General features: G+C 46.8%; 1 protein-coding gene across 1 annotated transcript in view; it reads right to left on the bottom strand.

Annotated features, from left to right (window-relative positions):
- The window catches only part of CLPTM1 (CLPTM1 regulator of GABA type A receptor forward trafficking), a 667,007-nt gene that overhangs the window by 161,210 nt on the left and 478,124 nt on the right, over window positions 1-27,673 (bottom strand). Inside the window, exon 12 of the mRNA XM_069644626.1 lies at window positions 10,818-10,953. Coding sequence (XP_069500727.1) covers window positions 10,818-10,953 — 136 coding nt within the window. The remainder of the gene's footprint in view (window positions 1-10,817; window positions 10,954-27,673) is intronic.

The following is a 27,673-nucleotide window of genomic DNA, read 5'->3' as shown; positions in this document are numbered from 1 at the left end:
GGGCAGTGAAGAAAAAAGGCACCACAAATTGGCTTACTGCCAAGAAGCAAGGATTCCATAAATGGACTCATTGTAATATGTGCAAATATGCAATAAACGGCGGAACTTTTATACATCCGGTTACAGGACAGTGTTGATCCAACAGTGGATCACCTGCGAAACGGACCACGCAGTCTATGCCCTCACCTGCGCATGTAAGAAATGGTACATTGGCAGTACAAAGTGTAAGTTAAAAATTTGTACACAACAACATGTGCGTGCAATCTTGCACAATGATGCGAATTACCCAATGGCGAAACACTTTGACCAATGCCACAATAAGGAAATAGATAGTTTCAGATTTGTTGGCCTACACAAAATTGAATTGGGTCCAAGGGGAGGTGACAAAGAAAAGCAACTCAGACAAAAAGAAACAAGGTGTATATTGGACTTCGAGAGTAAACAGCCCAATGGGCATAACATTGATGAGGAACTTTACACCTTTCTGGGTTGCTAAAAAAGACTGCCCACTAAATCAGCCCAATAAATATCAAGGGGATACAAAAAAGGAAAAATGATCGAGTTCCTTGGCATAAAAAACACAAGTAATATTAGTCAAAAGGATCCTGCGGAGTGTCTAAAATCAGTTTCAAACCATTCCTATTACAACTTTTATAAGGTGTTTGTATAACGAAAAAGGAAAGGACTTAGAAGAAATTCCTGTTATGTTTGAGTAGTAGATATATCTGTGCAGTTGTTTCAGTGTTTTTAACAATTTTGGGTATATGGTAATTGATGTTTTTGCTTCTACTACACTCGTGGTGATTGGTAATAATTTTAACCTAAGGGTCGTGAGAGATAAACAGGAGAGGTCCAAGAGGTGAGGTGAACATATTCCGGAATAAAGATGTGTTGGCCCCCGGCGTGATGGCTAGTATTTAATATTGACCAGAGATAGGCCCGGCTAGAATGTATAATGTTTTTAGGTTCAGATATTGAGTGTGGAAATTCTAAGGTGAGACGATATAAGCGAATCTATAAAAGTTCCCCACTCATGCCGTTTACAAAAATCAGGCAGGGTTTTTTACAGAGAAATGCTGCTATTGCACGTGTCACTTTCCATTGAAGAAGTGAAGGCTGCTAATGAACTAAGCACTTTATTGGTTAAAAAAAATGTGGGAAATGTATTTACAAATTAGATTTTAAAATCATCCGTATCCATGTTTGCATATTTTTATTTGTAACCTTGAACAAAAGTTATTGTTCCTATTGCACTTGACACTTTAATCTGAAGAGGGAAGGCAGAAACTAAAATGCACTAAGCATTCAACTGAAATGAATTTAGCATTTAAAGTATGCAAACAAGGAGCAATATACCATATATGATACTATTTCGAAAGGTATGTATAGCTGCTTGCACATGTCACTTTGATTTTTAACTCCACACTTTGCACTTTAGCCTATGGATGGGTAAATAACTGACAAACGGACTTGACAAGTCCATGTTTAAACCAGATCTAACGGTACACGACCCATAATATATGGGGGCCTTTCTGTTGAAACTAGAATAAATGTGGGAATATTATTTCGGATTAGAAGGATGATATTAAGAAATACGTTCATTAGAACGCATTGCAAAATCAATCATAAAATGCATCTAAATTGCAAAGGAATAGTGGCACCACAGAGTGTTTAATGGTAAACCCAACCATTCAAAGATGTCCGGGATGGGAATGAAATGTTTGCGTGGAAGGGCGAAATTAGTCCTTTCACGATTTCTGCATTCTGTGTACCTCCTCCACTCCCTCTTTCCTCCCCTCCCCCTCCCTCCCCGCCTCTCTCTCTCTCACGTTTTAAATGGCTTGGTAACGATGAGGCTAATTGTTGTGAGCAAGCAGCGAGTTGGACGCGAAACGCGTGAGCGCCTCGATATGAGGAGTGGTTGCACTTGGGAGGACCTGTTTACATTTTGGTCTTTTTTGCTTTCCATTGTGAAATGCTTTTCCATGGATTTTTAAATACGACGTGATTTTGTTTCCCTTTGAAACTAAATAAAGAACAGTTGATATTGAAACCAGCGGCTTGGATTCCGACTTCTTTGTAATGGTGAGGGGTCACCAAGATACTATGGAGAGTGCAGCTTGAATCCTCTACCCAACAGGTAGAAAAACAACATATGGGATACATTACTCACCGTAATCGTATTTCTGATGCTTGTATCTGCTTAGATTCACATGCTGTGCATAGGCCGACATCTAGTGGAAGCTGCGGAGTATTACAGTTTGATTTTCGAAACTCGAAAATGGGTGTCGACACAGGGCGTGCCAGTAATACTATCCCTAGTGTGACGTCCACTGTACCCAAGATCCCTCACGCGTCTAGGATCCTCAGATTGTATTTTTTCTGACATGAGGTAGCATGAGGAGTAGCGCGAGTACAGATAATCCAAGCAGATAGAAAGGTAAGACTACAAGCAACCATGCGCCTTCTCTCAGAGGGGAGGAAGGGTGGGTCGCATGTGAATCTAAGCAGATACAAGCATCAGAAATACGATTACGGTGAGTACTGTATCCCTTCTGAGGCTTGTGGAATCTGCTTAGAGCACATGCTGTGCATAGATTAGTGAGCAGTACCTGAAGGAGGTGGGATGTGAGAAGGGTCATGAGCAAATAAGTGTCTTAGAACCGCTTGTCCCACTTGTGTATCTGCCTTGGAATGGGTGTCAATGCAGTAATGCGGAGTAAAAGTGTGAATAGAGCTCCAAGTAACTGCTTTGCAAATGGTGTCAAGGGGTACATTTGCAATGAAAGCCAGAGTGGCCCCAATGCCTCTAGTAGAGTGGGCTCTTGGCGTGAAAGGCAGAGTTCTTTCAGAGAGTGAGTAACACAGCTGGATACAGTTAATAATCCACTTCGAGATGGCACCTTTAGAGTCGCGATCCCCCTCTCTGCCTGTAGCTAGGTAGACAAACAGTTGATCTGTTTTTCTTAGCGGTCTGGTTTTATTTACATAGTAGAGGACCGCCCTACGCACATCTAGGGTGTGTAGTTTCACCTCAGCCGAGCTTTGATGGTTCTGGAAGAAAGCCGGAAGCTCGATGGACTGGTTTACATGGAATTTTGATATAAACTTAGGTGAGAACCTAGGGTGTGTGCGTAAAACCAGTTTGTCTTTATGGACAGTTCAGAAGGGATCCTGCACTGAGAGCCTGAATTTCACTGGCCCTTCTTATAGAAGTAATAGCTACTAAGAAGGCCGTTTTATAAGTCAGGTGTTTGAGACTGCTTTTATGCATGGGCTCGAAAGGGGGTCCCATGAGCTTGGCTAGCACCACATTAATGTCCCACCCTGGTGGTGGGTTTGAAATAGGAGGGTGAAGTCTCTTTACTCCTTCCATGAAGGCTTTAACTACTGGTACTTTCCACCACGAGACCTTGCTATGGGAAGTGGTGTATGCCGACAGGGCTGCCAGGTGTACTTTCAGTGAGTTAAAAACCAATCCTGCATCTAGTAGGTGGAGCATGTATGTAACAATAGTGGAAGGAGAGCAATCAACAGGGTTGATTTGTCTACTCTGGCAGCAGATAACGAACCTCTCCCACTTGTCAAAGTAACAGTGCCTTGTGTTTGGTTTCCTAGATTCCTTTAGGATGTCCATACACCTCTGTGATAAATTGAGATGTCCAAATTCTATGACCTCAGGAGCCATGCTGCCAGGTTCATTGAGTTGGGTTGCTGGTGCACTTTTTGACCTTGGTGCTGGGACAGAAGGTTGTACCAGGCTGGAAGTTTGATGGGCTCGCACACCGCCATCTTGCGTAGGTGTGGGAACCACGGTTGTCTTGCCCACATGGGAGAAACTAGGACGAGCGTCATCGATTCTCTGTTCATCTTGTTCACCACTTTCCTGATGAGGAGTTGGTGGAAAAGCGTACGCAAACATCCCTGACCAGTTTATCCACAGGGCGTTCCCCTGGGAGTCTGGTTGGGGGAACCTGGTTGCAAATCCTGGGCATTGTCTGTTTTCGCTTGTGGCGAATATCTCTATAGTGGGGAAACCCCACTGAGAGAAGATATCTTCTACGACCTCTCCGTGTAGAACCCATTCGTGTTCCTCTGGGAGGGAGTCTCTGCTCAGAGCATCGGCTAGGGAATTGAGCTCCCCTGGAACATGTTGTGATGACAGGAAGATGTTCCATCTGAGTGCCCATATCCAGATTTTCTGTGCAAGCTTGGACAGATTTGGCGAACAAGTCCCTCCTTGCTTGTTCAGGTAGAACATGGCTGTTGTGCTGTCCGTCCGGATTTGCACTGACAGGTTTAGTAGGTGGGGCTCGAACGCTTGAAGCGCTCTGAATACTGCTGGAAGCTCTAGCAGGTTGATGTGGTTCTTGGCCACTGAGGGAGACCAGAGACCCTGAGCTGTGTGGTGGAGATGGTGAGCTCCCCACCCCGTCAGACATGCATCGGTAGTGACTACCGCCTGTATCTCGGGATCGTAAAAGGGTTTCCCCCTGGACAGATTCTCTCTTGTCCACCAGTGAAGGCTTTGTACAAGTGTTGGCGAAACGACCACTAGATCGTCCCACTGACCGCTTGCCTGAGACCACTGTTTCGCCAACCATTCCTGCATGGGACGCATGCGCAGGCGCACGTGGGGGACCAGGTAAATACATGACGCCATCATGCCCAGTAAACGCATTGCTTTGCGTACCGTTATTTGGCGACCGGACTGATGATGCGGAATTTGCAGTAGTATATTCCGAATTCTTTCCTCTGAAGGAAAGGTCAACCCCTCTTGAGTATCTAGGATTGCTCCTAGGAACTGTTTGGAGGTGCTTGGCACCAGGCTTGACTTTTTCTCGTTGATTGAGAAGCCTAACTCGTGGAGGAGGTCGATAGTCCTTTGAATGTTTGTCCTGCAAATTACTGGGGTTTCCCCCGTTCTGAGCCAGTCGTCCAGATAAGGATACACCGGGATTGCCTCCCTGCATAGGTGTGCAGCCGCCACCGCCAGTACCTTGGTGAATACCCTTGGTGCTGAAGCTATCCCGAAGGGCAGTACCTTGAATTGGTAGTGTCGACTGTCCACCTTGAAGCGCAAGTACCTTCTGTGCCCTGGGAACATGGAAATATGAAAATAAGCATATTTCATATCCAAGGTTGCCATGTAATCCCCCTTTTTTAGGAGGGGGATTACCTCTTGTAGCGTAGTCATACGAAACTTTTGGGGCTTGACATACTTGTTGGCAGGCCGTAAGTCCAATACTGGGCGCATTGTCAAATCTTTCTTTGGCACAATGAAGTAAGTTGAATAAATACCCTTGTTTACCTGGTGTCCCGGGACAAGTTCTATCGCATCCTTTTCTAGCAGAATGGCGATCTCCTCGAGGAGAATCTTCTGATGTTCTAAAGTGTGTACTCTTTGTCGTGGAGGATGGTTCCGGGGACGCTGCAGTAGTTCTATACAGTACCCTGTGGATACTGTTGACAGCACCCATCTGTCTGGTGTGATCCCTTCCCAAGCCTGGGTGAAGTTGGAAATGCGTCCCCCTACTGGGGTTGCGTGAGAAGGGACCCCGAACTGAGCGTCACTGCTTTGGTGGAGGCGTGCCACCTCCCTTGCTGGGGCTGCCTCTGCCTTTACCACGACCTCTCCTATTACTCCTGCCGTAACCCTGGGTAGACTGTTGGCTGTTGTTCCACTGTGTACCCTGCCCCTGGGAATAGTTAGATCCTCTCTGGGAATTTTGGCCGCGTGGGCGACGAAAATTACTATTCCTTCTCTGGTTAGGGGGTTTAATGGTTAACTGGCCAAGGGCCTTGAGTGTCTGGTATTCGTCCTTGGCATTCTTCAGTGGGTCTTCGACCCCCTTACCAAACAGATCGGCTTCCACCGGTTTGTCCAACAATGATGCCTGGGTTTCTGCCTTAAAACCAGACTGCCGTAACCACGCATGTCTCTTGAAAACAGTCCCTTCTGCTATCAATCTGCCTGCATTGTCCGCGGCGTCAAAAGCTGCTTTCAAAATGCAACCAGACACGGCTCTACCCTCTGCGGAAATCCGAGCTAACTGGCCCTTTAAAGGTTCAGGAGCAGAGGCTATGAGTGCCACGACTTCTTCCCACTGATGGCAGTTGTAGCTGGCCAACAGGGTGGTGGAGTTTGCAATCCTTGCTTGATAGGCGGACGTTGAGGCTACTTTCCTGCCGAAACCATATAGTTTTTTGCCCTCCTTGTCGGGAGGAGCTTTGGACGATGACAAGGGTGTTCCAGCCCTCTTACGAGTGTTAGTGACAACTAGGGAGTCTGGCTTCAGATGTCCTCTTATATAGAGAGGGTCAGACTGGGCTGCCCTGAAAAGTTTTTCAACCCTGGGATTGACTGCTCTGGTGAGGTTCGGGTTCACCAGGGACCGGTCTATTCTTCGCTGAATGGACTTAAGGATCGGGATGGTCTGGGCAACAGGCCTCCTTTCTCCCACTAATTCCTCTGCGAAGTCCCTCTCCTCCTGGACACCGTGGGTGTCAATATGGAAATGTTCTGCTGCACGTGCGAGAACCTCGTTTAGGAGGGGTTGGTTATCGACAGGGGAGTCAGTAACCGGGGCTTCGTTTTCTACCAGGGAATCTACCCTGTAGGTTTCAGGGTCTTCCTCTTCCTGGTCCTCATCATCCCCATAGTATCCCGTCCCGGTTTGCTCTTCTACCATGCCAAATTCTTGGTCCTCACCAAAGGAAGCCTCTCCTTGATACAGTGAGTATGGTCTTGAGTATGGTTGTACCTCGAAGGGGTCTGTAGACCTCATCGGTGTTTCAAACCGGGGCTTCTTACTCGGGGGGGGGTAGGATCATTAGAGCCTGAGGGTGTCGCCCCTTGTGGATCATACGAAAGGAAATGGTCTGGATTTTTATTGTAAAAATCAGCCAAAGAAGACATCCTTGACATGACCCTATCTATGGCTTCACTGGACCATTTTTTGGAACTGGGAATGACTCTCTCAGCAAGTCTCGGGGATTTATCTTGAGTGGATTTGGTTTTAGACATATCAGCAGACCTGGTCTTGTCTGTGTAGGGGGAGTGGTGTGTTTCACAGGTGTGGAAGAGTGCAAAGGCTGCTTTTTCTGCTGTTTTCCCCCCCTCCCCGTGAGTGGAAAAATGTTTTCCCTGTCCTTTTGTGGCTCCGGAGTTTTCGATGCCTGGCGTCGAGAATCGGGGGTAGGGTCCCTGTCCTTCGAGCGTGGTGCCTCGCTGATTTGGTCTGCGGGCTCTGACTCCTGGAGCGCGGTCTGGGGGTGATAGTCTTCGTCCTCCGACGATCTAACTTCTGTTAGCCTAGGGAGCAAGGCACTCTTGGCAAGAGTGGATGATTGCCTGGAGTCATGCGGCGATCTCGATCGAGAACGCCCAGAGGACACCGAATCGGACCGTTCTGTTTGTGCCTCTTTCCGAGAACTCGACGTCGTCGAGTCTCGGTTGGACTTTGTGTGTTTAGTGTGTGTGGTGTGTGTGGTGTGTGAAGCGCTTGTGTCGCCGGGGGTCTTTCCCATAGCCGCCCTGCCAGACGACCTTCCGAGGTCGGGGACTTCCGCTCAGCTGTCTTTCGACGCCGTAATGCCCTCGCCGTCCGAAAGTACGACGTCGCTGAAGGCGCCCTCCGCTGCCATGGCCGCTTGCCTGGCGTGGTGGGCCCAACGCTTCGAACGGTCCTTAAGTGTCTTAGGTTTAAACCTACTACACGCTCTGCAGTTCGCTTCGGGGTGGTCCCTCGGCAAGCAGAGATTGCACGTGACGTGCCTGTCGACCCAAGGGTATTTGCGATTGCACTTGGGGCAGAATTGAAAAGGGGCACCCTCCATACGCACCTTGAGGCAGCGGGCTGTTAAGTGTAGGAAATGTATAAGGTGTACCTATATACCAAGAGTGTAGAGTATGTACAACCCCCCACTCTCCCTACTTGCAGGGCCGAGGCCAGAGGGCTTCCAAGGCCCGGGCCGAGGCCAGAGGCCTTCGGAGGCCCAAATCCGTTGTGCAGCAGCCGACGGTCGATTTCTTCTCCAGCCGGCGTCGAGTGTCCAAGTTCGACGTTGGGATGGGGAAGGATGTAAATAAATTAATATTTTAGCAAAAGTATGGCTAAGGCCAGGGGACTCTGCAAAATGCTTCCGACCAGTATGGCGGAAAAAAACAATCTGAGGAACCTAGACGCGTGAGGGATCTTGGGTACAGTGGACGTCACACTAGGGATAGTATTACTGGCACGCCCTATGTCGACGCCCATTTTTGAGTTTCGAAAAACAAACTAATACTCTGCAGCTTCCACTAGATGTCGGCCTATGCACAGCATGTGATCTAAGCAGATTCCACAAGCCTCCGAAATAAATATATATTCACTTAAGGCTGTATTTTTCTTTAAGGAACTCTACTGATTCAAAAGAAAAACCCTGAGAAGACAGTCTGAAGTACCTGCAGTGGGAGTTCTTGTCTTTTGTCGTTTTCTCCACTCCCCTTTCCCCTTGAGTTTGCCTGGCCAATAGTTTTATAGTATCAGGATTGTTGGGCTTGTTGGGGGTTTGGTGGGCCAGCTTCACTCATGCAGGATCCTACTACTTCAGTACTTGACACGCTGCCACGGAAAAACAGAACTGAAGTCAACGAGTGCCGCACGTTCTATATATTCCTTCGATGACATCCTCGACGGAGGCCTTCGAGGGACGTCGAAGGCATCGACGCACAGCGCCCTCTGCCGAAATGTTTTTTTCTGAAGCTGGACAACTCCTGTCAAAAGATGAGGAATACGTGGAAGGACACAATCCGTTCGAAATGTGGTGTAGCCTTGGTGGGCATAGGGAGAGAATTGAGAGCTGGAGGCACGTTCAAGTCCAAATCCGAGCCCCTAGGAAAAGAGTAGATGATTGGAGCCTGTGTAACAGGAAAGGTGCTATAGTTGACTTGGCAGTCATCGGTACTGCCGGAGGTCTAGGCGGTAAGGCAACTCTGGGTGTGGTAACAGTCGTTGTGGCAACAGTGATTGTAGTGGACGAGCCCCTTGATGGAACTGAGGTCCTTGACAGAAGACCAGCCTTCATAGACTAAGTCGTCGACTGGACAACTGTCCTGATGGATGAGGTCGTAGACTGGTCCCCAACGAGGTTCCTGGCGACGAGGTTGATGGCTGTGGAGCCGCGGATGGGTCCTTGGATGGCATGCCCTTTGACTAGGTCTTATGCTTGGCCGCTGGCATCAGCAATTTCCTCGCAAATTGAACCCACAGAGATGCCGACCGGTGTCGGTCTGATCTGGGTCCCACAGCCGCGGCAACCATCTAAGAAGTTGTTGGAGCGTGAAATGATTTCACTTTTTTGGCATCTTCCCCAGGGAAGTGTCCTCAAAGGATCTTGACCTCTTTGTCAGAGCAAGCATGATCTTTGGGTCTGCCGACCGTGGAAGTCATGACTATGCCCGGAGGCCACGTTAGAGGCCTTCCCTGACTTAATCCACACCAATCACCTCCTATGGTGGTCCTTCCATGCCTTGGAGAAGGCCTGGCATATTGAACATCCGTCCACATAGTGGTTGGGAATGCAGTCGGTAGATGCACTTGAGGTGTCGATCTTCGATGGAGATGTTCTTCAGGCTGCAGTTTTCACAGGTCCTGAACAGGCTTTTCTTTCCTCATAGCATCCACCATGGTGCGAAGCAAAGGCCCAAGCCGGTACTCACGGCATGACAAAGATGACAAATTTAGATGATTTCTCACTAAAATAGGCCAAAACTTTATCGAATTTTGAGGAGCAAAACACAAGGAGTCCCAACAAGAGAAAGTGCAGTAAAAATCTGAAGATGGCCACCAGGGGTGGAGCCAAGGATGAGTGCCATTGGTTGGCGAGTATGACCCAAAGTGACCTCAATAGGCTATAGAAGCGACAAGCAGTTTTAAAGAGACCCTGCTTTAATATTAGAGGATTCCCAGCTTGACAGGAAATATTCATGAGCATGTGAATCCATGTAAGACCCCATGCTGGAGAAGAGTAAATCAAATTCACCTTGCATGTTCACCTCAATCTATTTCGTCTAGTTACCAGATTGTGAACAAAAGCAAACCACGAACTTCAGTGATTTTTGAAAAAGGTCCTTAAGCACATTTGAGGTTTAAAAATGCCCCTATGTGTTTTTTCCTAGTCTAGTTTTGAGTTTAATTAGGTTTTGTTATGCAGTTATTTTCAGTTAAGAGATCAGTTTCTTCTACTTAAAAATGTGCATTCTCCAAGGATAGCACAACCTATTTTGTTAATCTTTGAAGGATGAAAGGATAAATTGTCATTCTGACATTTTAATCACCGGCATACAGGTTACAAAAGGAGCTCTACCATTGACACTTTAACCCACAGCTATTTTAAAACTTTAAATTAAAGTTGGGACACCCTGTGAACCAAGCAGTGTAGAGAAAAAAGGAGGCAGACTAGTTTATTCATGTACCGGGACAGCTTTCCACTGACCACTTAAAACTCAACATTAGTTAATCAGAAGCCAATAAGCAAACAAAGGAGATTTCAACAATCCCAGCGAAAGTTAAATATAAAAACAGGACAAGAATAGTGGCATTAGGTTAAACCTTTAGAGAACAATATTCAAGACGCAGTATACTAACAGCCAGTCTTATTCGTGCTTTCGCCCAGATTGATAAAAGCTACTACAGGCCTTATACAGAGTGTGGGTACGGATTGAACAGGCTGACTGTCTCTTGGTCCTTTGAACATCAGAGCGGCTGAGCCAAGTACCAAACTACATAACTGCGCATTAAATAATCCTCCTATTATTTAATCCCTGTACTCACCGAAAGTCAGCAGGAAGCCATACAGCATGCTCAGGACCCACGAGTACCAGCTCTTGTGCTCCATGTATAACAGACTGTACACTGCATAGCAGCCAAGTAGTGGATAAAGGAGCCACGACAGGTAACGGAAAGCCATCTGAGGATGCAAAAGGAGGGTTAGAAGGAGTGGTATGCGTATTGAGACATTACATGGCTGAAATGGAACCTATGGAGATTAACTGCTTTGTGGGTGGAAATCATATTTCAACTGGAGGTACAGCAGACTGTAGCTTAATCAAGAGAAAAGGTTGAGCAGTCAAGGTCAACTCTTAGGTGGGCAGCATGGTGTGTGGCTGTCAACATAATGGCTTACAGCATTACGCTGAATAAAGGTATGCTCACACAGCGATATTTAAGAAAATATGTTTATCACCTTTTCAGAATGTTGGTTTACACAAACCGTGCACAGCTCCCAAAGAAAGGACCAGGGGATACTGCTCAACATCTAAGCAATGTGAGACGAGATGAAATGCTGTCCCCGTTGATCAAAAAGGTGGGGTATGCAGGGGTGTCAGTGTAGGGGCTGTTAGAATGATTTTGCTAAACCCTGCGTGTAGGGCAGAGGAACTTCAACCCACAGTATTAGGGAAGATTATTCATATGTTAAGGTCACAAATACATAATTGTTACTAGGTTAATAAGCTGTTTGCCTCTTAAGCTGCTAGAAAGGTATAGCTGTCCAAGCAACATCTTAAGAAGGATATTTAGAAAGTAGAGTCTACACATGTAATAGGCACAATAAGGGAAGGTCCACCCACAAATTTTTGTAATTAAAAACAGTACTTTATTTATAGGAAAAGGGTTCAAATGGTTACAACTACATTAGCAGGTAACTGTTCCAGTATAAAGTCTTGCAGAACATGTCAAGCCAACATGGTCACAAGAGTGGTCGTAAAAATGTAAGGTAGAAAACCCCTTTCTGCCTATGTTCCCTAGTCCCCTGAAATATTTGTCTGATTCTGTGATGCACCCAACTATTTTTCCCTAGTAGCTTCCATTCAGATCTCACGAAGACACAATTTTTTTAATGAATGTTTTTTAAAAAAAAAAAAAAGGTTTAATAAGTTTTATATCAACCGAACCACCAACAACCAAACTTGCAGTACATATTACAATATGTCGAATTTTATACAACACAATCATTGTTGACTGCTTTTCCCATTTTGCCCCCACCCCCAAGCCTACATCTCTTCGCGATGTACTTCTGCAGTTTGCAAAGGGGTTTCCTTACTCGTGTTCTCCGCCGGGTCTTGGTCACTTGACCAATCTTGCGTACACCCAAAAAAGTGTAGTTATTAGGTGTCTCCAGCTAGTCAGGGTTTCTGCTTGTTCATCCCCCCTCACCCCCCATGTTTCTAGCATCCTTACATACTACAGTTTCGGCTTCTGCCCATTTCTGGAGGTCTTTCCACCATAATTCAATCCTAGGTCTGTGACACGCCTTTCACCCCATGGCAATCCTATGCTTCGCCAGTATATACGCCAAATCCTTTAGTTTGCTTACATGTTTAAGTTTTTACGTGATCTGGGGAAAGCCCCAAGCAGGCCCGCCCACGTTATCCCTACAGTTATCCTAATCCCTTTTTCCTCCAATCTGTGGGCTATTTCTCCCCAAAATTTCTCGATTTCCGGGCACACCAACATATGCGTCATCCCAGCGTTTTCTTCGCCACATTTGGGGCCTATTTGCCTTTCTGCATTACTGAATTTGGCTATCCTTTGGGGCGTCATAAGCCCTGTGGGTTATGTACAACTGTATTTGCTGTAACCTTGCATTCCTTGACACTTTCTTGTGGTACCCTTGGGCCCGCTCCCACATTCCAAAACTAATCGGGGCACCCAAGTCCTCCTCCCAGTCCTGTCGTAGTTGTACCACTTCCTTTCCCACTGGACATTAGCAGCTCATAATCTGGATATTTCATGCCCTCCCTCTGTTATATCATATTATTTCTATGGTGGAATTTTTTTAATGAATGTTGCCCTCTGGGAGCAGTTGCTACTCGAGAGGTGGCGAGGACAGCATGAGGGTAGCACTACCAACATTACCCAGATAATTATGCAGGTTCTATTTGGTGGCAGTGTACCTTAAACAGTGGCTTTATGAGCTGTGGCCATTTTGGATCACAGGAAGCGGTTTTCTTCCTGGATTCCCTGCTAAAGTGAAAACCACCAACTATGCAACTGCACTTTGTTGGCCTCGAGTATGAGTGAATAGAGAACGGGAATGACCATGTACAGTGATTTGTTTTTTTGAATGTAACCTCGTCCAGAAGTTCACAGATGAATGTTTGGGACTACCTTGGAGTGATTGCAAGGGTTGTTTTTCTTGGATTCTAGCAGCATCCACAATCCCAGCATTTGTAAGGTTTGTGTGCTGGCCGCCGCCAAATGGTGAATGTGTGTCAAGGTGGATTTTCAAAATCAGACCTGTAAACGGATTCGGAGAGACCACCCGATTCTGATGAACAGGGACAAACACCAAGGTTGAATCAAACTATCTGGGTAGTGTGGATGAGCAGCAAGGCTTACACTTAGGGGCACAAGAGTGGTCAAGGGTTCAGTTAAGCACACACAGAGCAGTCTTAATACTACAGGTTAGGAAGGACATGCATTACTTACCCCAAAAGTATTTCTGATTGTATCTGCTCAGATTCACATGCTTTGCATATAGCCCGACATTCCGTGGAAACCGCAGAGTATTGCATCTTGTCTTTCGTGAATCGAAAGAGGACGTCGACATGGGCGTGCCTGCAACACTATCCCAACGTGACTTGTAGTGTACCCAAAATCCCTCACATGTCGAGGTCCCTCCGATTGTATTTTTTCTGCCATGAGGGAGCCTTATGACTATCGTGAGTGAGTACAGAAAAGAGAGAAAGTATTAAGACGTTTTATGTTCCTTCCACCGAGCGGGTAGGAAGGGTGGGCGTATGAGAATCTAAGCAGATACAATCATCAGAAATGCTTTTATGTTAAGTAATGCATGTCTTCTGATGCTTGTTAATCTGCTTAGAATCACATGCTGTGCACAGACTAGCAAACAGAACCCGGAGTTGGAGGTGGATTGTGAGACAGAACAGTAGTGAAAAGATGTCTTAGTACTGCTTGTCCCACCTGAAAAATCAGACCTAGAATGAGTGTAGGCAATAGTGTTTTGTAAAGGTGTACAGAACTCTAGGTTGCTGCTTTGCAAATGGACTATAGGGGAACATTTGCAATGAATGCTATGGAAGCCCCAGTGCCTCGAGTAGAATGCGCTCTAGGCTTGAAGGGCAGTTCTCTCTTAGCAAGAGAGAAACAGAGTGTGATGCATTTGACAATTCACCTTGAGATTGCTGATTTAGAGACAGGATCCCCTGCTCTATCAGCTACCACTGAAATGAAAAATTGTTTGGTCTTTCTCAGTGGTTTAGTTCTGTCCAGGTAAAACATGACTGCCCTACGGACATCTAATGTGTGTAGGCTTCTTTTGGCCATGTTAGTAAGGTTCTGGAAGAAAGTAAGCAGTTCTATTGATTGGTTCACATGAAACTTGGAGATAAATTTAGGTGCAAATCTAGGGTGAGTGAGCAGAACCACCTGATCTCTGAACTGTAACGAAAGGGTCTAGCACTGAGACGGCCTGTAGTTCACTAACCCTTCTAATAGAAGTGATAGCTACTAGGAAGGCTGTCTTATAGGCAAGATCCTTGAGACTTGCTTTATGCATAGGTTCAAATGGAGTTCCCATAAGTCTTGTTAATACCACATTCAGGTCCCACCCGGGAGCTAAATTAGAAATGGGGGGGATGAATCCTCTTGACCCCTTCCATGAAAGCCTTAATAACTGGCATCTTCCACCATGACCCCTTTTGTTGTTAATGCGATAATGATGTGTTATTTATATAGCGCCTTAATCCAAAGCGCTTGTGACGTGGTGTAGGCTGAGAGCAGCAGCTAAGTGAACCTTAAGAGAATTAAAAACCAGCCCTGAGTCAAGTAAGTGGGTCAGGTACAATATAATGTGTGTGGGAGAGCAGTCAAAGGGATTGATGCCTTTGGAATTGCACCAGACAGCGAAGCGCTTCCATTTGCTGGAATAGCAATATCGGGTGTTAAGTTTCCTCGCTTCCCTAAGTATGTCCATGCATCTCTGAGGGAGTTGCAGGTGTCCGAACTCTATGACCTCAGGAGCCAGGCCACTAAGTTCAATATTTGCAGGCATGGGTGGAGTGTCTGCCCTTTGTCCTGCGACAAGATGTTGTACGGGGGAGGTAGTTTCACTGGGCGAGAGAGAGATCTCCATCAGATGAGCGAACCAGGGTTGACGGGCCCACATGGGGGCCACCAATATCATGGCGACTGGTTCCTGGTGCATCTTGTGCACTATCTTGTTGAGTAGGGGAGTTGGGGTTTTGGGGGGGAAGCTTAAACAAATTTCCCATACCATGTGATTTCAGAGTCCGTTCACCTTGCCAACCGTCTCTGCCGCATCCAAAGTATTTTTAAAAATACTCTGATTAACTTGTCTGCCTTCTGCTACTGTGGAGAGCAGGCGAGCCCGCAGCGGTTCAGGGACTTCTTGAAGGCCCTCCTGTAGCATGGCCCATTGTGTGTCGGCATAACAAGCCAACAAAGTCGTGTTATTTGCAATGCGAGTGGAAAAAGCTGCGGCAGCCGTGACCCTTTTCCCCAGGGCGTATAGCTTCATGCACTCCTTGTCCGGGAGTGACTCCCCAGTTGATAGGGGAACCTCCGCTCTCTTCCTGGTTGTAGTTACCACCAATGAGTCTGGAGTAGCATGGCCCCTGAAGTAAAGGGGGCAGGTCGAAACAATTTTTCTACTCTAGGATTTACTGCTCTAGTTAGGACAGGTGTCAATGAAGGGGCCAACCGATTTTTGATTGAGTTTAGCAGAGGATTAGCTTGGCTGTTTCTCTTAAGATGTCCTCGACAAAAACAGCCTCTGGTACAGCTTCCTGGGTAGCAATCTGAAAATGTTCCGCTGCCTTCCTTAATATGGCATTTTACGCCGTTTGTTCGTCAACCGGGGAGGCCTGTCGAGTGGGTGTGGTCGGGCGGGGGGGTGGGGTTAGTGGGAAATCCATGCACAAGGCATCAGGTTCCGGTGTTGGATTAGGATCACCCAGGTCGGGTTGTCACCCCAACTCTCTGTGGGGTCGATATGAACATTCTCAGTGTCAGGAAAGGGATCTTCGTCCTGATTGTATTGTTCCACAGGAACCCCATCTTTCGGCGAGGGTCATAATTATATATTTCTTCTTCCTGAGAAGGAAGAAAGACTTTTTTAAATTTAGCCACAGGGGCAAAGGAACTCTCTTCCAGAGGCCTTTTGGGCAGGGACCTCAGAGTTGTACACTCCTCTCCAACCTATCCATACATCCCTCAAATGTCTCCCTGGTCCGAATAGATGCACCAGAGGAGTCTAGGGGGTGGATAAGGCTCTTGAAATGGATCTTCCCTCGCAGAAGGTCAATATTTCTCCTTGAACATCGAAGAAATCCCTGCAGTGCCCTCCGAAAAGCCCTTTCGGTGGACCCACGGTTCATGTGTGTCCTTTTGTTTGTCCTTAGGCCTCTCCGTGGGTTCCGAATAATCCTTCGGCCTATCCCTGGATTTCGACAAATCGCTAGGTTTGTCCTTGGGTATCGACGAATCCCTGGACCGTTGCTTCTGATCATCCGCTGAAATAATCCAAGTGATGCTTTCGCCAACCTCTTCAGAGGCGGAAAGGTGTCTAGTTCGGTCCGGCGGTTGCGCGGTTGTTTTCGGCAGAACCGGGGCTTTGACCGTGGACGCCTTCTTCCGATGCGTCTCAACGGTCTCCTGAGTATTGGGGGCTGCGCTCTTCTATTTAGAATGCCCGGTCGCAAGACGCACCTGCGGTTGCGGGGAGGGCTGCGATCCCAACGACTGCCGGGTAGGGCCAAAATATTCAGTGTGCCCGTTGGCGATATGGGCCATTGCAACTGTTTTGTCTAAGACGTCCCAGGGGTTGTGTCTTTAATGTGTAGAGAGTGCGTCCTCGTCACCGGGGTGTTCAGTGCCCATAGCAGGACCCGAGTCTTGCCGGACAGGACGCAGAGTGGGAATGCTCCGCCGAGAGGTCAATGGCCTCCGAATCGGAGGCCTGTTCGTCACTTAGCCCCTCGTCACAATCAGCGGTTGTGTGCAGCGGGAGAACTAGACTCGACCTGCGACATTCCGTAGGCCGCCCACCACTTAACAAAGCGCTCCTTTAGTGTCTTTGGACGCAGGAGCTTGCAAACCGCACAAGCCAACTCGTTGTGATTCAGGGGCAAACACCTATTACACTTCGTGTTTATCCTTCGAAGGAAATTTGGCCTTGCAAGAAGGGCAAAACCTAAACCGAGTCCTCACCATAGCTGAGGAAAAATACAGTGACAGAGACCCAGGGAACGAAGAGAGGAAAGGTAAAGGCATTCTCGGAAAAGTAAATGTCCACCCGGACCCCACTCTCCCTACTGTGTGGGCCGGCCAGAAGGCCCGGCCACGTGGTCGGCAGTGCCGACCGGAACACTGTCCGTCAAAAGTTTGTGGAACCGGCTTCGGCGTAGAACAGGAAACAGCCGTCGATAGAATGAAAGGCAGGATAATCATCAAACTTTACAATATACGACCATGGGTCGAAAGGATAACAATAGCAATGTCTCTGGACGAACTCCGCATAAGGAGACCAGTATGCTGGGCGGAAAAATACTATTTGAGGGACCTTGACGTGCGAGTGATTTTGGGTACACTACACGTCACGTAGGGATAGTGTTACAGGCACGCCCATGTCTACATCCCCTTTCGAGTCTCGAAAGACAAGATGCAATACTCCACGGTTACCACTGGATGTCAGACTATATGCACAGCATGTGATTCTAAGCAGATTAACAAGAATCAGAATATAAGAATACAGGTATTAGACCTTAGAAAAATATTCTTCTCAATGAAGAAACACAGGTAACACTAAAACATTCACTACTAACATATACACATTCACATTGATGTATTCTGCTACAAATACGAACACGTCACTTAAGTACAGACAGACCACCACATTTCAAAGAACTGCAAGTTTAACAAAACAAGTGAATACAGAAAATAGAACCAGGTATGTAATCAAGACTTTAAGAACTAATCAGTTTAGAATGAAGGCATAGCAAGCACCATACAAAACCATATAAATAAGGAACTAACCTTAAAAAGTCCTCCCCTAGCTAGGAAAGGTGGGGCTTTTAGCCCTTAAGACTCACATTTCACAATAAAAGTCTATTCAGGAAACAAGTAGTACATTTTAGGAAGTTGAACAAGTGTTGCCTTGAGCCAATCCAGTGAGACCTTCTCCCAAACCAGCCACCTTAAGGGAGACCCATAGGAGGCTACCATGCCAGAAAAAACCTCAGGGCTAGGCAAGAGTGAGACAGCTAGCCCATAGAACCCAATCTTGTGGCGGGGGGTGGGAGGGAGGGGGAAGAGGACCAGGAGGAGCAAAATAGGTAGGTTTGCTCATCTTGTGTACTCTGATTTTCTCAAGGACCACTGTGGAAGCTCCTAAAATTGCTGGGCCTCCTGTATTAATGCCTTCATTCAGTTGGAGGAAGCCCAGAGGTCGCAGGTGCAGAGGCCACATCAGGCATAGGGTATGAGTCTCGTTAGTTCGTGGTTCCAGGCTTCAGTGGACCGGTTCTGGACACAGACTACAGGACGACCACTCTGAACGACCTTAGAGGACCCTTAGGACGTGATGAACACCGCAATGGCCACTTGAAAAATAGAGGAAGACCACCTTCATGACAGAAACTAAGAAACTGAGCCTGCAAGGCCCCTCCTCATGGTGGAGAGCTGCAACTGCAGGCTAATCCTCAGCCTCGTGAAACATAAAAAGGGTCAATATTGTCCCTTTCCAGAACTTGAAAATGTACAGTAGTGGTTCAAATCACTACTGTACATTATGCATTTTCACTGTTAGCCTGATGTCGGAAACCAACCATTTTGTAAACAAATAGCTTCTGACATTACTGTTAGGAAAGATGTCATTTTTGCAACTTTCCTCCCTTCGACTTCAATGGGACACCATTTCTTTTTTATTTGTTTAGACTCCTGTATTAAACTTTGTGGAGGGAAGTAAAGCCTTCCACTTTACTTTCCTTGTTCTTTTGCTCATTCTTATGGGAACAATGATAGTTCATCAAGACTGATTTAACTCTTGCACCTTTGCAATTACCTCAAATAGCTACTATGAGTGACTAGTACCCCAAGATGGCCATACCACAAGGTTTTACTAATTCTTTGGCCTTCTTTTAGCGTTCAGAATTGCCATACAAGGCAAGCCCTTTCACGGGATAAGAGGTGGTTTGTGTGTGAGCCCGGATGCGGGGCTGGGACTGTCTGGTCCTACTACATATCCAGGTGCCTGAATGTCTGTTGCTGGGCAGATGTGGCCAGTGACTATCCATGACTGGATAGCCACTGCTAGTTTGAATGGGGCAGACCATTATGTACACACTTTGTTTCTATACTCTGGCCTGGTGGACAGATGTATAGAAGGCCAACCTAGTATTGTGACCGTGACAACTCAGGGAGCTGTAGCCAAACCAGTTTGAAGTAGCAAGGCTGAGTAGTCTAGGCCACGTCTCAAGAGGTGGGGAGCTTGTAAAGGGTCCCCAATGAGTACACACAGTGCAAAGTCAGGGATTACACTGATCAGTTCTAACAAATACTATTTATGGCCATATAACACTGAGAAAAATGACTAATTGGTAATAAGACACACAACACTAATAGATACACAAATACAATCACTGGAGTAGGGCAACATGCATATAAAAACGCTTGTAAGGGAAGGTGATTACTAGTATAAGCACTACAGGTACAGAGAGATACAATATTAGCTTCAGAAGTCCATTCCTAAGACGTATGGTGCCTTGTGCTCAAATGTTCATGTTTTGTGAGGCTGGAAAAAAGAAAGTAGGGTCTCTGGGGTGCAATGAACAGTTCCAAGTGGTAGAGGACAAGTTGTTCTAACAGAAGCATTACCCATGTTTGGAGTGCTTGCGCGAACGAGCAGTGGCAAAGCCAAACTATTTCAAAAGTTTATAAAAGTTATCAAAACTCTAAGAGGGATTTAGGGGTTCAGGTATGTATCATTACAACTCATCCCCCGTACTCAAGATTCTTTGTAGGGCTTGGCAGGTCTGCTGAAGAGGGTCCGAGGTTGCTTTTCCCACCATCAGCTTCAACTCTTGATCCGCAGGGGATGCAGGTTCTCTGGTCCATAACTAATGCTGCGCAAGGTCTTCCAGTTGGGAAATGCAAAAGAACTCTATGCAGAGCCCATCTCAGGACAGGACAGGGCTGGATGCACGTAACCAGTTTCGGATGACTGCCACTGATGCACGGCGATGCAAGAGGATTCACTTGCTACAGACAGACTTTGCCTCCCATCTCGGGTCCCCTGGATGCCAGGACCACGAAAGTTTGCAGTGGAAAGTCATACAGGACAAGCTGAGGATCCCACCCCCCCCCCCGCCCCCCAAGTTAAAGGCCTCAACTAGGAATGGCGATGTCTGCAGTACGGTAGCCCAAACTCTGAGCTGGTCAGCCAATGAGCGGCCCAGGGGCACTTCCGAAAATTCTTCTACATATGACTCTGTGCTAACGTCGAGAATGGATGTTCCCTCCACTCCAAGGGTCGCACCTTCTTCACTGGACTGCTGGAGATCTTTCACATGACAAGGCTCTAACAGGACAGAAGCAGAAGTTGGACGACAGGCCTTCTTCCAATGAGTCTTTGGTCTCATTGTGGGTCTTGCAGCTGGACAGGATTGTCTCCTTTGGTTTCTTCCAGAATCTCTCTACAGTGGGTGTTAGTTAAGAATTGATGAACTCACACTGTGTGGGACTACACAACCCTTATCTGCTTGGTATTAGGTAACCAACCTTTGGGTATAGGTCTGTACTACACAAGTTGGTAGTGTGACTGAGCAGCCAAGCCCATCTCAAAAGGGGTAAATGTGAGCTGTAGAGTTGTTGCAAAGAACTTCATCAATACAAGTAACCAAGTAACACTTACACTCAAGGTTTCAGTTATAAATGGTTACTTATTTAACATTCAGTTTTAAATGAGCATTACTTAAAAAGGCAATTTGTGTAGCATGTAAATATACTTCAAAAACACTTTTCAGAATCAGAACAAGTTATTGGATAATCTTTGGATATGCTTCATAGACACTTCCTACACCCTGAGGTGACTTCAATCACAAGGACAGTAACAGCCTTTATATATCACACTAGTTATACTTTGCAGATTGAGGTTGCAGGTTTAGGGAAGGAAAAAGGTTAAACAGGTTCTCAGTAGATGTGCGTACACTTGATCTTCCAATGAAATCTAGACAAGCCTTTCTCAGCAATAACAGTCTAAAACAAGTTAACACCTATGAGGTAAAAACAATATCAAACTCAATGGGCTAGAAGAGTCTGCAGGCAGCCAAGACAGCCAAAGTCAATTGCAGACAATCTATGGAGTTGTGGCACTACTTAGATAAAAAAGTCTTGCACAAAGTTTGAGCATTTGTAGAAATCACTTGTAGGGTCACAAGCTGTTAAACCTGTGCAAAGAGTTGGAATCAACTCTAAAGGTAAGCCAATGCAATTCCCAACTGAGAAAAGCACATCTAAAAGAGTGAGGTTAAGTACACCAAGTCTAAACAGTACCTCTGGTTAGAAGAGTGGTCCAGCTGGCTTCTGTCCTGTTGCAGCGATGCAGACCCTGTGTTCCTGAGCCTTAGTCGTGGAGATAAGAGGGAGGACGTCTGGAGGGCCCCTGCAGTGGCACTTTGGAGGTCGTCGGCAGATACGGGCTCTTTCTGGTTCAGCAGCACTTAGTAAACACCACAGTCGCAGATCTCAGATACCGGTTGGGCTTCCTTCACTCCTTGGGTCCTGCACTCTGGTGTGGGGCTCTAGCTCTAGTCGTCCTGCTTCTGGAGGGTTATTAGGAGACTCCTGGAGCTTCTGGTGGGATTTCAGACGTTGTACTCTGTTAAGCAGAATTGATTGCATGCAGTACCCTCTGGGACCACCACACACACAATTAGGACTTTGGTATAAGTCTGTACCACACAGTTTTTGGTAGCGAGCTGAGCGGCCAGGCTTATCTCAAGAGTGAATGTGAGCAGTACAAGTAGCTACACAGAGGACTTTCAATCACAATGGTTCAAGTAGACACTTATACTCAAAGTTTCTTGGTAAAACACTTGTTAATTTATTACAAAATCCTTCAGAAAACATTTCACTACAAGGAGGCAACTTAATATTATATGCCAATACACTTTGATACAAAACTCTAAGATTGTGAGACAGTTTGTGTTCCCCTGAAATAGGAGCCAAATTGCAGTTCAGTTACTTAGAAGTGAGCAAAAAGGCATAAGGTAAGTAGAATAGGTCACATACTTGTTAGACAGTGCAAAAAGATTGTTGGCCAGAAGAGTTCAATTCAAGCCAATAGTCCTGTGCCAAAGTCAATGGGCTAGTGTTCTGGCTAGGAAAGAGCAGTTCTGGTATCAAACAGTAAAGACTTTGAAAAAGTTCTCAGAAGTAGTTTAGGCGAAAAAGAATCATATGTTGGGTCACAAGCCGATTAGGCCTGCAAGTTGGGAAAGTTTCACAAACTTTCACCGCGAGAGTGGCGTTCTCTCAATCGGGTTGACACAGTAACTTAGTATGAAGAAACAAATGCAGCTGAAGTCGTTGGTTCCTGGCAGTTCCTGCAGATCTCACTGTTCCTGAGCCTCAGTCTTGGGGACAAGAGGGAGGACGTCGGGGGACTCCGACACTGCACGGGATTGTCAGAAAACGCAAACAAACTGGAGTCACTTCAGTTCCAGTAGCTGTAGATTCAAGCACACAAGCTGGCGTGCCTCTCCCTGGTTAATCCTAAACAGCCTTGAGAATGGTATCAAGGTGGTTTACGAGTCGATTGATCCCACCAACTCAATGGAAGTAGTCGTCCTTGAAGGGGCTTCTCTGTCGAGATGAACTTGGCCTTTCGGACCTGCAGCAGGGCTTCACCGGGCAAACCAACGGTCCAGAAGTTGCAGCAGCCGTCCTCTTCCAGCGCTTCTTTGGTTCTTTCGTTCCAGTGGTTGACTCTGCTTTCCAGTCCATAAGACTCGCCTTTTAAACAGTTCTCTCCCTTTCATTCCAGCCTAGCTGTCACTAACCGGGCAGGGTGGCTGTCCTTGCCAGAGTGCATTTGGGTCTCCTAGGAGACTAAGCACAGGGAGTGTCTGGTACCTCCCTCACTTCCTGACCACCCCAGACACTCAGTCCTGAAGCCTGCCAAAAGCATACGAACAAAGGGTCCAAACCTGGTTTGGCACGCAGAGACAAACACTAGAAGGACCTTTCCAAAAAGAAACGGGGGGGGGGGGGAGAAAGAAGACCGGGACCCGTTTAAACAAAGGGGCTTAATGCGCCATCTTGAAAAAGATGGCTCTCGTGATTTTTAGCTACCGGTGTTCGCAGTCGGGAAAAATCATGGTAGTTAGTTGTAAAACCACTGCCACCAGCATTTTCAATAGGAAAGGGTAGCATTTGACTGCTACATGAGTATTTAGACACAGGGGATACTATGTAACCCCTCCAGCACTCCGTTGTAAGATGGTATGTGCTGGGTCTAGGAATTTGGAAAGACTAGTAAAGTCAATTTAACTTTACATTCTCTGGGAAACCGTTTATACAGAGAATGTATTTAAACCTTTGGGAAGTCTTAAGACATCCCTGTGTCACTGCACTGAGGTTCTGTGTAACACATGAAAAGATGATGCATATGGAGTTATCTAAAACTCCATAATCAAAGAACACAAGTGTAAAACACACATCAAAATACATAAAAGAGTGGGAAAAAAGGCTCACACTCTTTCCAGGTAAAAAATAAAGTCCTCAAAATCCAGCAAAGTTGCTGGGGGTCTCTAAGGTGAAGGGAATTCACACATTTATGAGAATTCTCCCTAAAACACTTGACTATGGATTTCTCGACCCCTGGCACTCTGTTCTTGCAGCAGCGAACAAGTACAGCCAGTCAGGGAACATGGTCCAGTGGAGCTCATCTCGGGGTTAGTTGGTCCCACTAACCCATGGAAAGAAGTTGTCCCTTCCGGAGCTTATCGGTCGAATTGAAAAAGGAGATTCAGCACAGCAGCAGGGCTTCACAGGGCAATTCAAAGGTCCAGTAGGATGCAGTAAGCTTTGGTCACGGTTCTTCGTCGGGTGATTCTCAGAGTGGTCGACTGACTCTAGTCCTAAAGAACAAGTTACTTACCAACTGTAATGTTCTTTCGATTGGATGTTCCTCGCATGCATTCCACATCTTAGATATTCGTATCTTCCAGCTTGCTGCTTCGGAAGTTAGTCTCAGTTCCATTTTTCCGATAGCTTTGCTTCGTGTGACGTTTACGATCCACTTTAAACTGGCTGATTTAGAGACAGGATCCCCCTCTCTATCAGCTGCGACAAACGAAAAACGGGTTTGTCTTTCTTAGTGGTTTTGTTTTCTCAATAGAATATATCCCCGCTCTCCTCACATCAAGTGTGTGGAGCCTTCTTTCTGCCACTTTAGTGGGGTTCTGGGAAAAGGTGGGTAGTTCTATTGATTGGTTCACATGAACTTTGAAATAAATGTAGGCGCAAACCGTGGGTGAGTGCGCAGGACCACATTGTCCTTATGAATCGTGACAAATGGGTCTTGAACTGAAAGGCCTGCAGTTCACTAATTCTCCTTATTGATCTAACGGTCACCAGGAAGGCGGTTTTGTAAGCGAGTACTTTAAGGTTAGCCTAATGCATAGGTTCAAAGGACAGTCCCATTAGTACAACATTCAGGTCCGATCCGGAAGCTGGGTTGGAGATAGGGGGATGAAGTATTTTAACCCCTTCCATAAAAGCCTTGATCACTGGCATTTTCCACCACAAAACCTTTTTCTGGGACGTGTTGCAAGCTGAAAGTGCAGCTAAGTGGACCTTTAAGGAATTGAAAACCAGGCCTGAAACTAGTAGGCGAGTCAGATACAGGACAATGGGTTGGTGAGCAGTCAATAGGATTGATGCTCTTGGTATTGCACCAGATGACGAAGTGTTTCCATTTGTTGGAGTAACAATGTCTGGTGTTAGGTTTTCGTGCTTCTCCAAGTATGTCCATGCATCTTTGAGGGAGTTGGAGGTGCCCAAACTCTATGACCTCAGGAGCAAGGCTACTAAATTGAGAGTTTGCGGGCATGGATGAAGTGTCTCCCCCCCTATCTTGTGACAGCATGTTTAAACTGGTTCCTAGTGCATCCTGTGCACTATTCTTGTTGAGCTGGGGGGGTGGGAAGTGTAGACAAATTTCCCTGACCATGTTATATAGACCGCTCCCCTTGGAGCGGTTCTGCGGGTACCTGGAGGTGTAATCTGAGCATTGTGCGTTCTCCAGAGTTGCGAACAAGTCGATCTCTGGGAAGCCCCAGTCTGTGAAAACGTTGAGAACAATGTCTGTGTAATTGCCATTTGTACTCTACGGGTAGTGGGAAGTCACTGCTGAGCACGTCCACCAGAAGATTGCGTTCCCCTGGAATGTGTTGCAACATGAGGAATATCTTGTGTTTGAGAGCCCATTTCCATATGTTCTGTGACAGTTTGGATAGCCCTGGAGAGTGCGTGCCCCCTTGCTTGTTCAGGTAATACATGGCTGCCGTACTGTCTGTGAGGACTAGGAAGTCTTTCCCTGGAGGTGTTTTTAAGGCCTTGAGGGCCTTAAACACCGCTAGCAGTTCCAACAGGTTTATGTGGTTGGATGCCACTGCTGGCGACCAAAAGCGGTGCACCGTCTGATGAAGGTGAGCCCCCCCCCCACCCTATCACAGATGCGTCCGTGGTTAGAGTGGTTTCTACTGCGGGGGTGGTGAAGGTCTTCCCCTGCAAGAGGTTTTCCCTTGACCACCACTGCAGAGAGCAAGGGCTGCCGAGACAACCACTAGATAGTCCCATTGTCCGCTGGCCTGACACCACTGGCTCTAGAGCCACTCTTTCATAGGGTGCATGCAAAACCATGCGTGTGGAACAAGATAAATGCAGGAGTCCATCATCCCCAACAGTAGCATGGCTTTGCATACAGTCACCTCGCGATTGGCTACATAGTGAGGGATCTGGACAACATGTTTTGAATCCTCTCATTGGAAGGGAAGGCTAGCCCGTCTTTGGTCCGAATTAGAGCGCCCAGAAATTGACTTGGCTGGGATCTATGTTGGACTTTTTCTCATTGATCAAGCATCCCAGTCTGAAGAGGAGATCTACCGTCGTTTGGGTATTTGAGAGGCGTGTTCCGTACGAATCCCCTGTTATTAGCCAGTCGCCGAGGTAACGGTAGACTGGAATGGACTACCTGTGCAGGTGAGGCACTACTACCAGTACCTTCGTAAACACCCTTGGGACTGAGACAATGCCGAAGGGGAGAACCTTGAACTGGTAGTGCTTGTTCTCGATCATGAACCTTATGTACTCTATGCCCTGGGAACATTGAAACATGAAAGTATGCATCTTTCGTATCTAGTGTTGCCATGTAATCCCCGGCGTCAAAAAAGGGATTACTTCCTGCAATGCTGTCATTCTGAACTTTTGTGGCATGACAAATTTGTCTAACACAGGGCGCATGATGAGATCCTTATTGGGTACAAGGAAGTACACTGAATAAATACCCTCATTTACCTGATGAATGGGGACGACTTCTATGGTGCACTTTTCTTGAAGGATCTGCAGCTCTTCCAGCAGAATCTGCAGGTGTAGTGGCGATAGGCGTCTGTCTTCTTAGTGGATGGTATCGAGGTGGCCGGTGAAACTCAATACAATAACCGTGGGCGACAGTCTTGAGCACACACTGGTCTGAAGTGACCCCCTCCCATGCGTGAGGAAAAGATGTTAAATGTCCCCCGACCAGGAAGGCATGGGAGGGGACCCGGACTGGCGAGGTATTTGGGAGCGGAGTCCGGGGAGCCTCTTTGGGTGGAGTTTCTACCCCTACCTTTGCCTCTACCTTGCCCTCTCCCGGTATTGGCTGGTGCCAGCTGCGCCTTGTGCAGAGGACCATGAGGTATCTCCTGTGCCATACTGGTTGTTTGGAGAACGGGAAAGAGACTGGCCGAAAGGAACAGCAAGAATTTCTTCCCCGTTGATAAAGTCTAGCAGTGATCTGATTAATCCCTCATGCTCTTTTTTCGCTGTCTCCAAGGCATCATCCACAGCCTTGCCAAACAAATTTGTGTCCTCCACTGGTTTGCTTAATAAGGAGGCCTGCGTCTCCGGCTTAAACCCTGAATTCTTAAGTCAGGTGTGACTTTTAAGAAGAGTGCCTTGGGCCAGAGTCCAACCTGCTGTCTCTGCTGCATCCAATGTACTTTTTAGGATGTTGTGGGTCACCGGTTTCCCTTCCGACACAATCGCCAGTAGGCGTGATCGCACCGGTTCAGGGACTTCTTGAAGGCCTTCCTGAAGCAGGTTTCACTGTACATCACTACAACTTGCAAGAAGGGTTGCATAATTAGCAATTCTTGTTGAATATGCTGCCTAAGTGGTGATGCGTTTGCCAAGGGCGTACAATTTTTTGCAGTCTTCGTCGGTGGTGCTTCTGCGGTAGATCGTGGCACCCCAGCCCTCTTCCTGGTGGTAATGACAACCAGGGAGTATGGAGTGGCATGTCCTCGGATTTTTAACGGGACAGACGGAGAGGGGAGAAACAATTTCTCCACTGGAGGTTTGACAGACCGTGTAAGGGAAGG

The sequence above is a fragment of the Ambystoma mexicanum genome, chromosome 2p, assembly GCF_040938575.1.
Source record: "Ambystoma mexicanum isolate Mex_15411 chromosome 2p, UKY_AmexF1_1, whole genome shotgun sequence".
Lineage (NCBI taxonomy): Eukaryota > Metazoa > Chordata > Amphibia > Caudata > Ambystomatidae > Ambystoma > Ambystoma mexicanum.
This window is presented reverse-complemented; position numbering and strand designations above follow the sequence as displayed.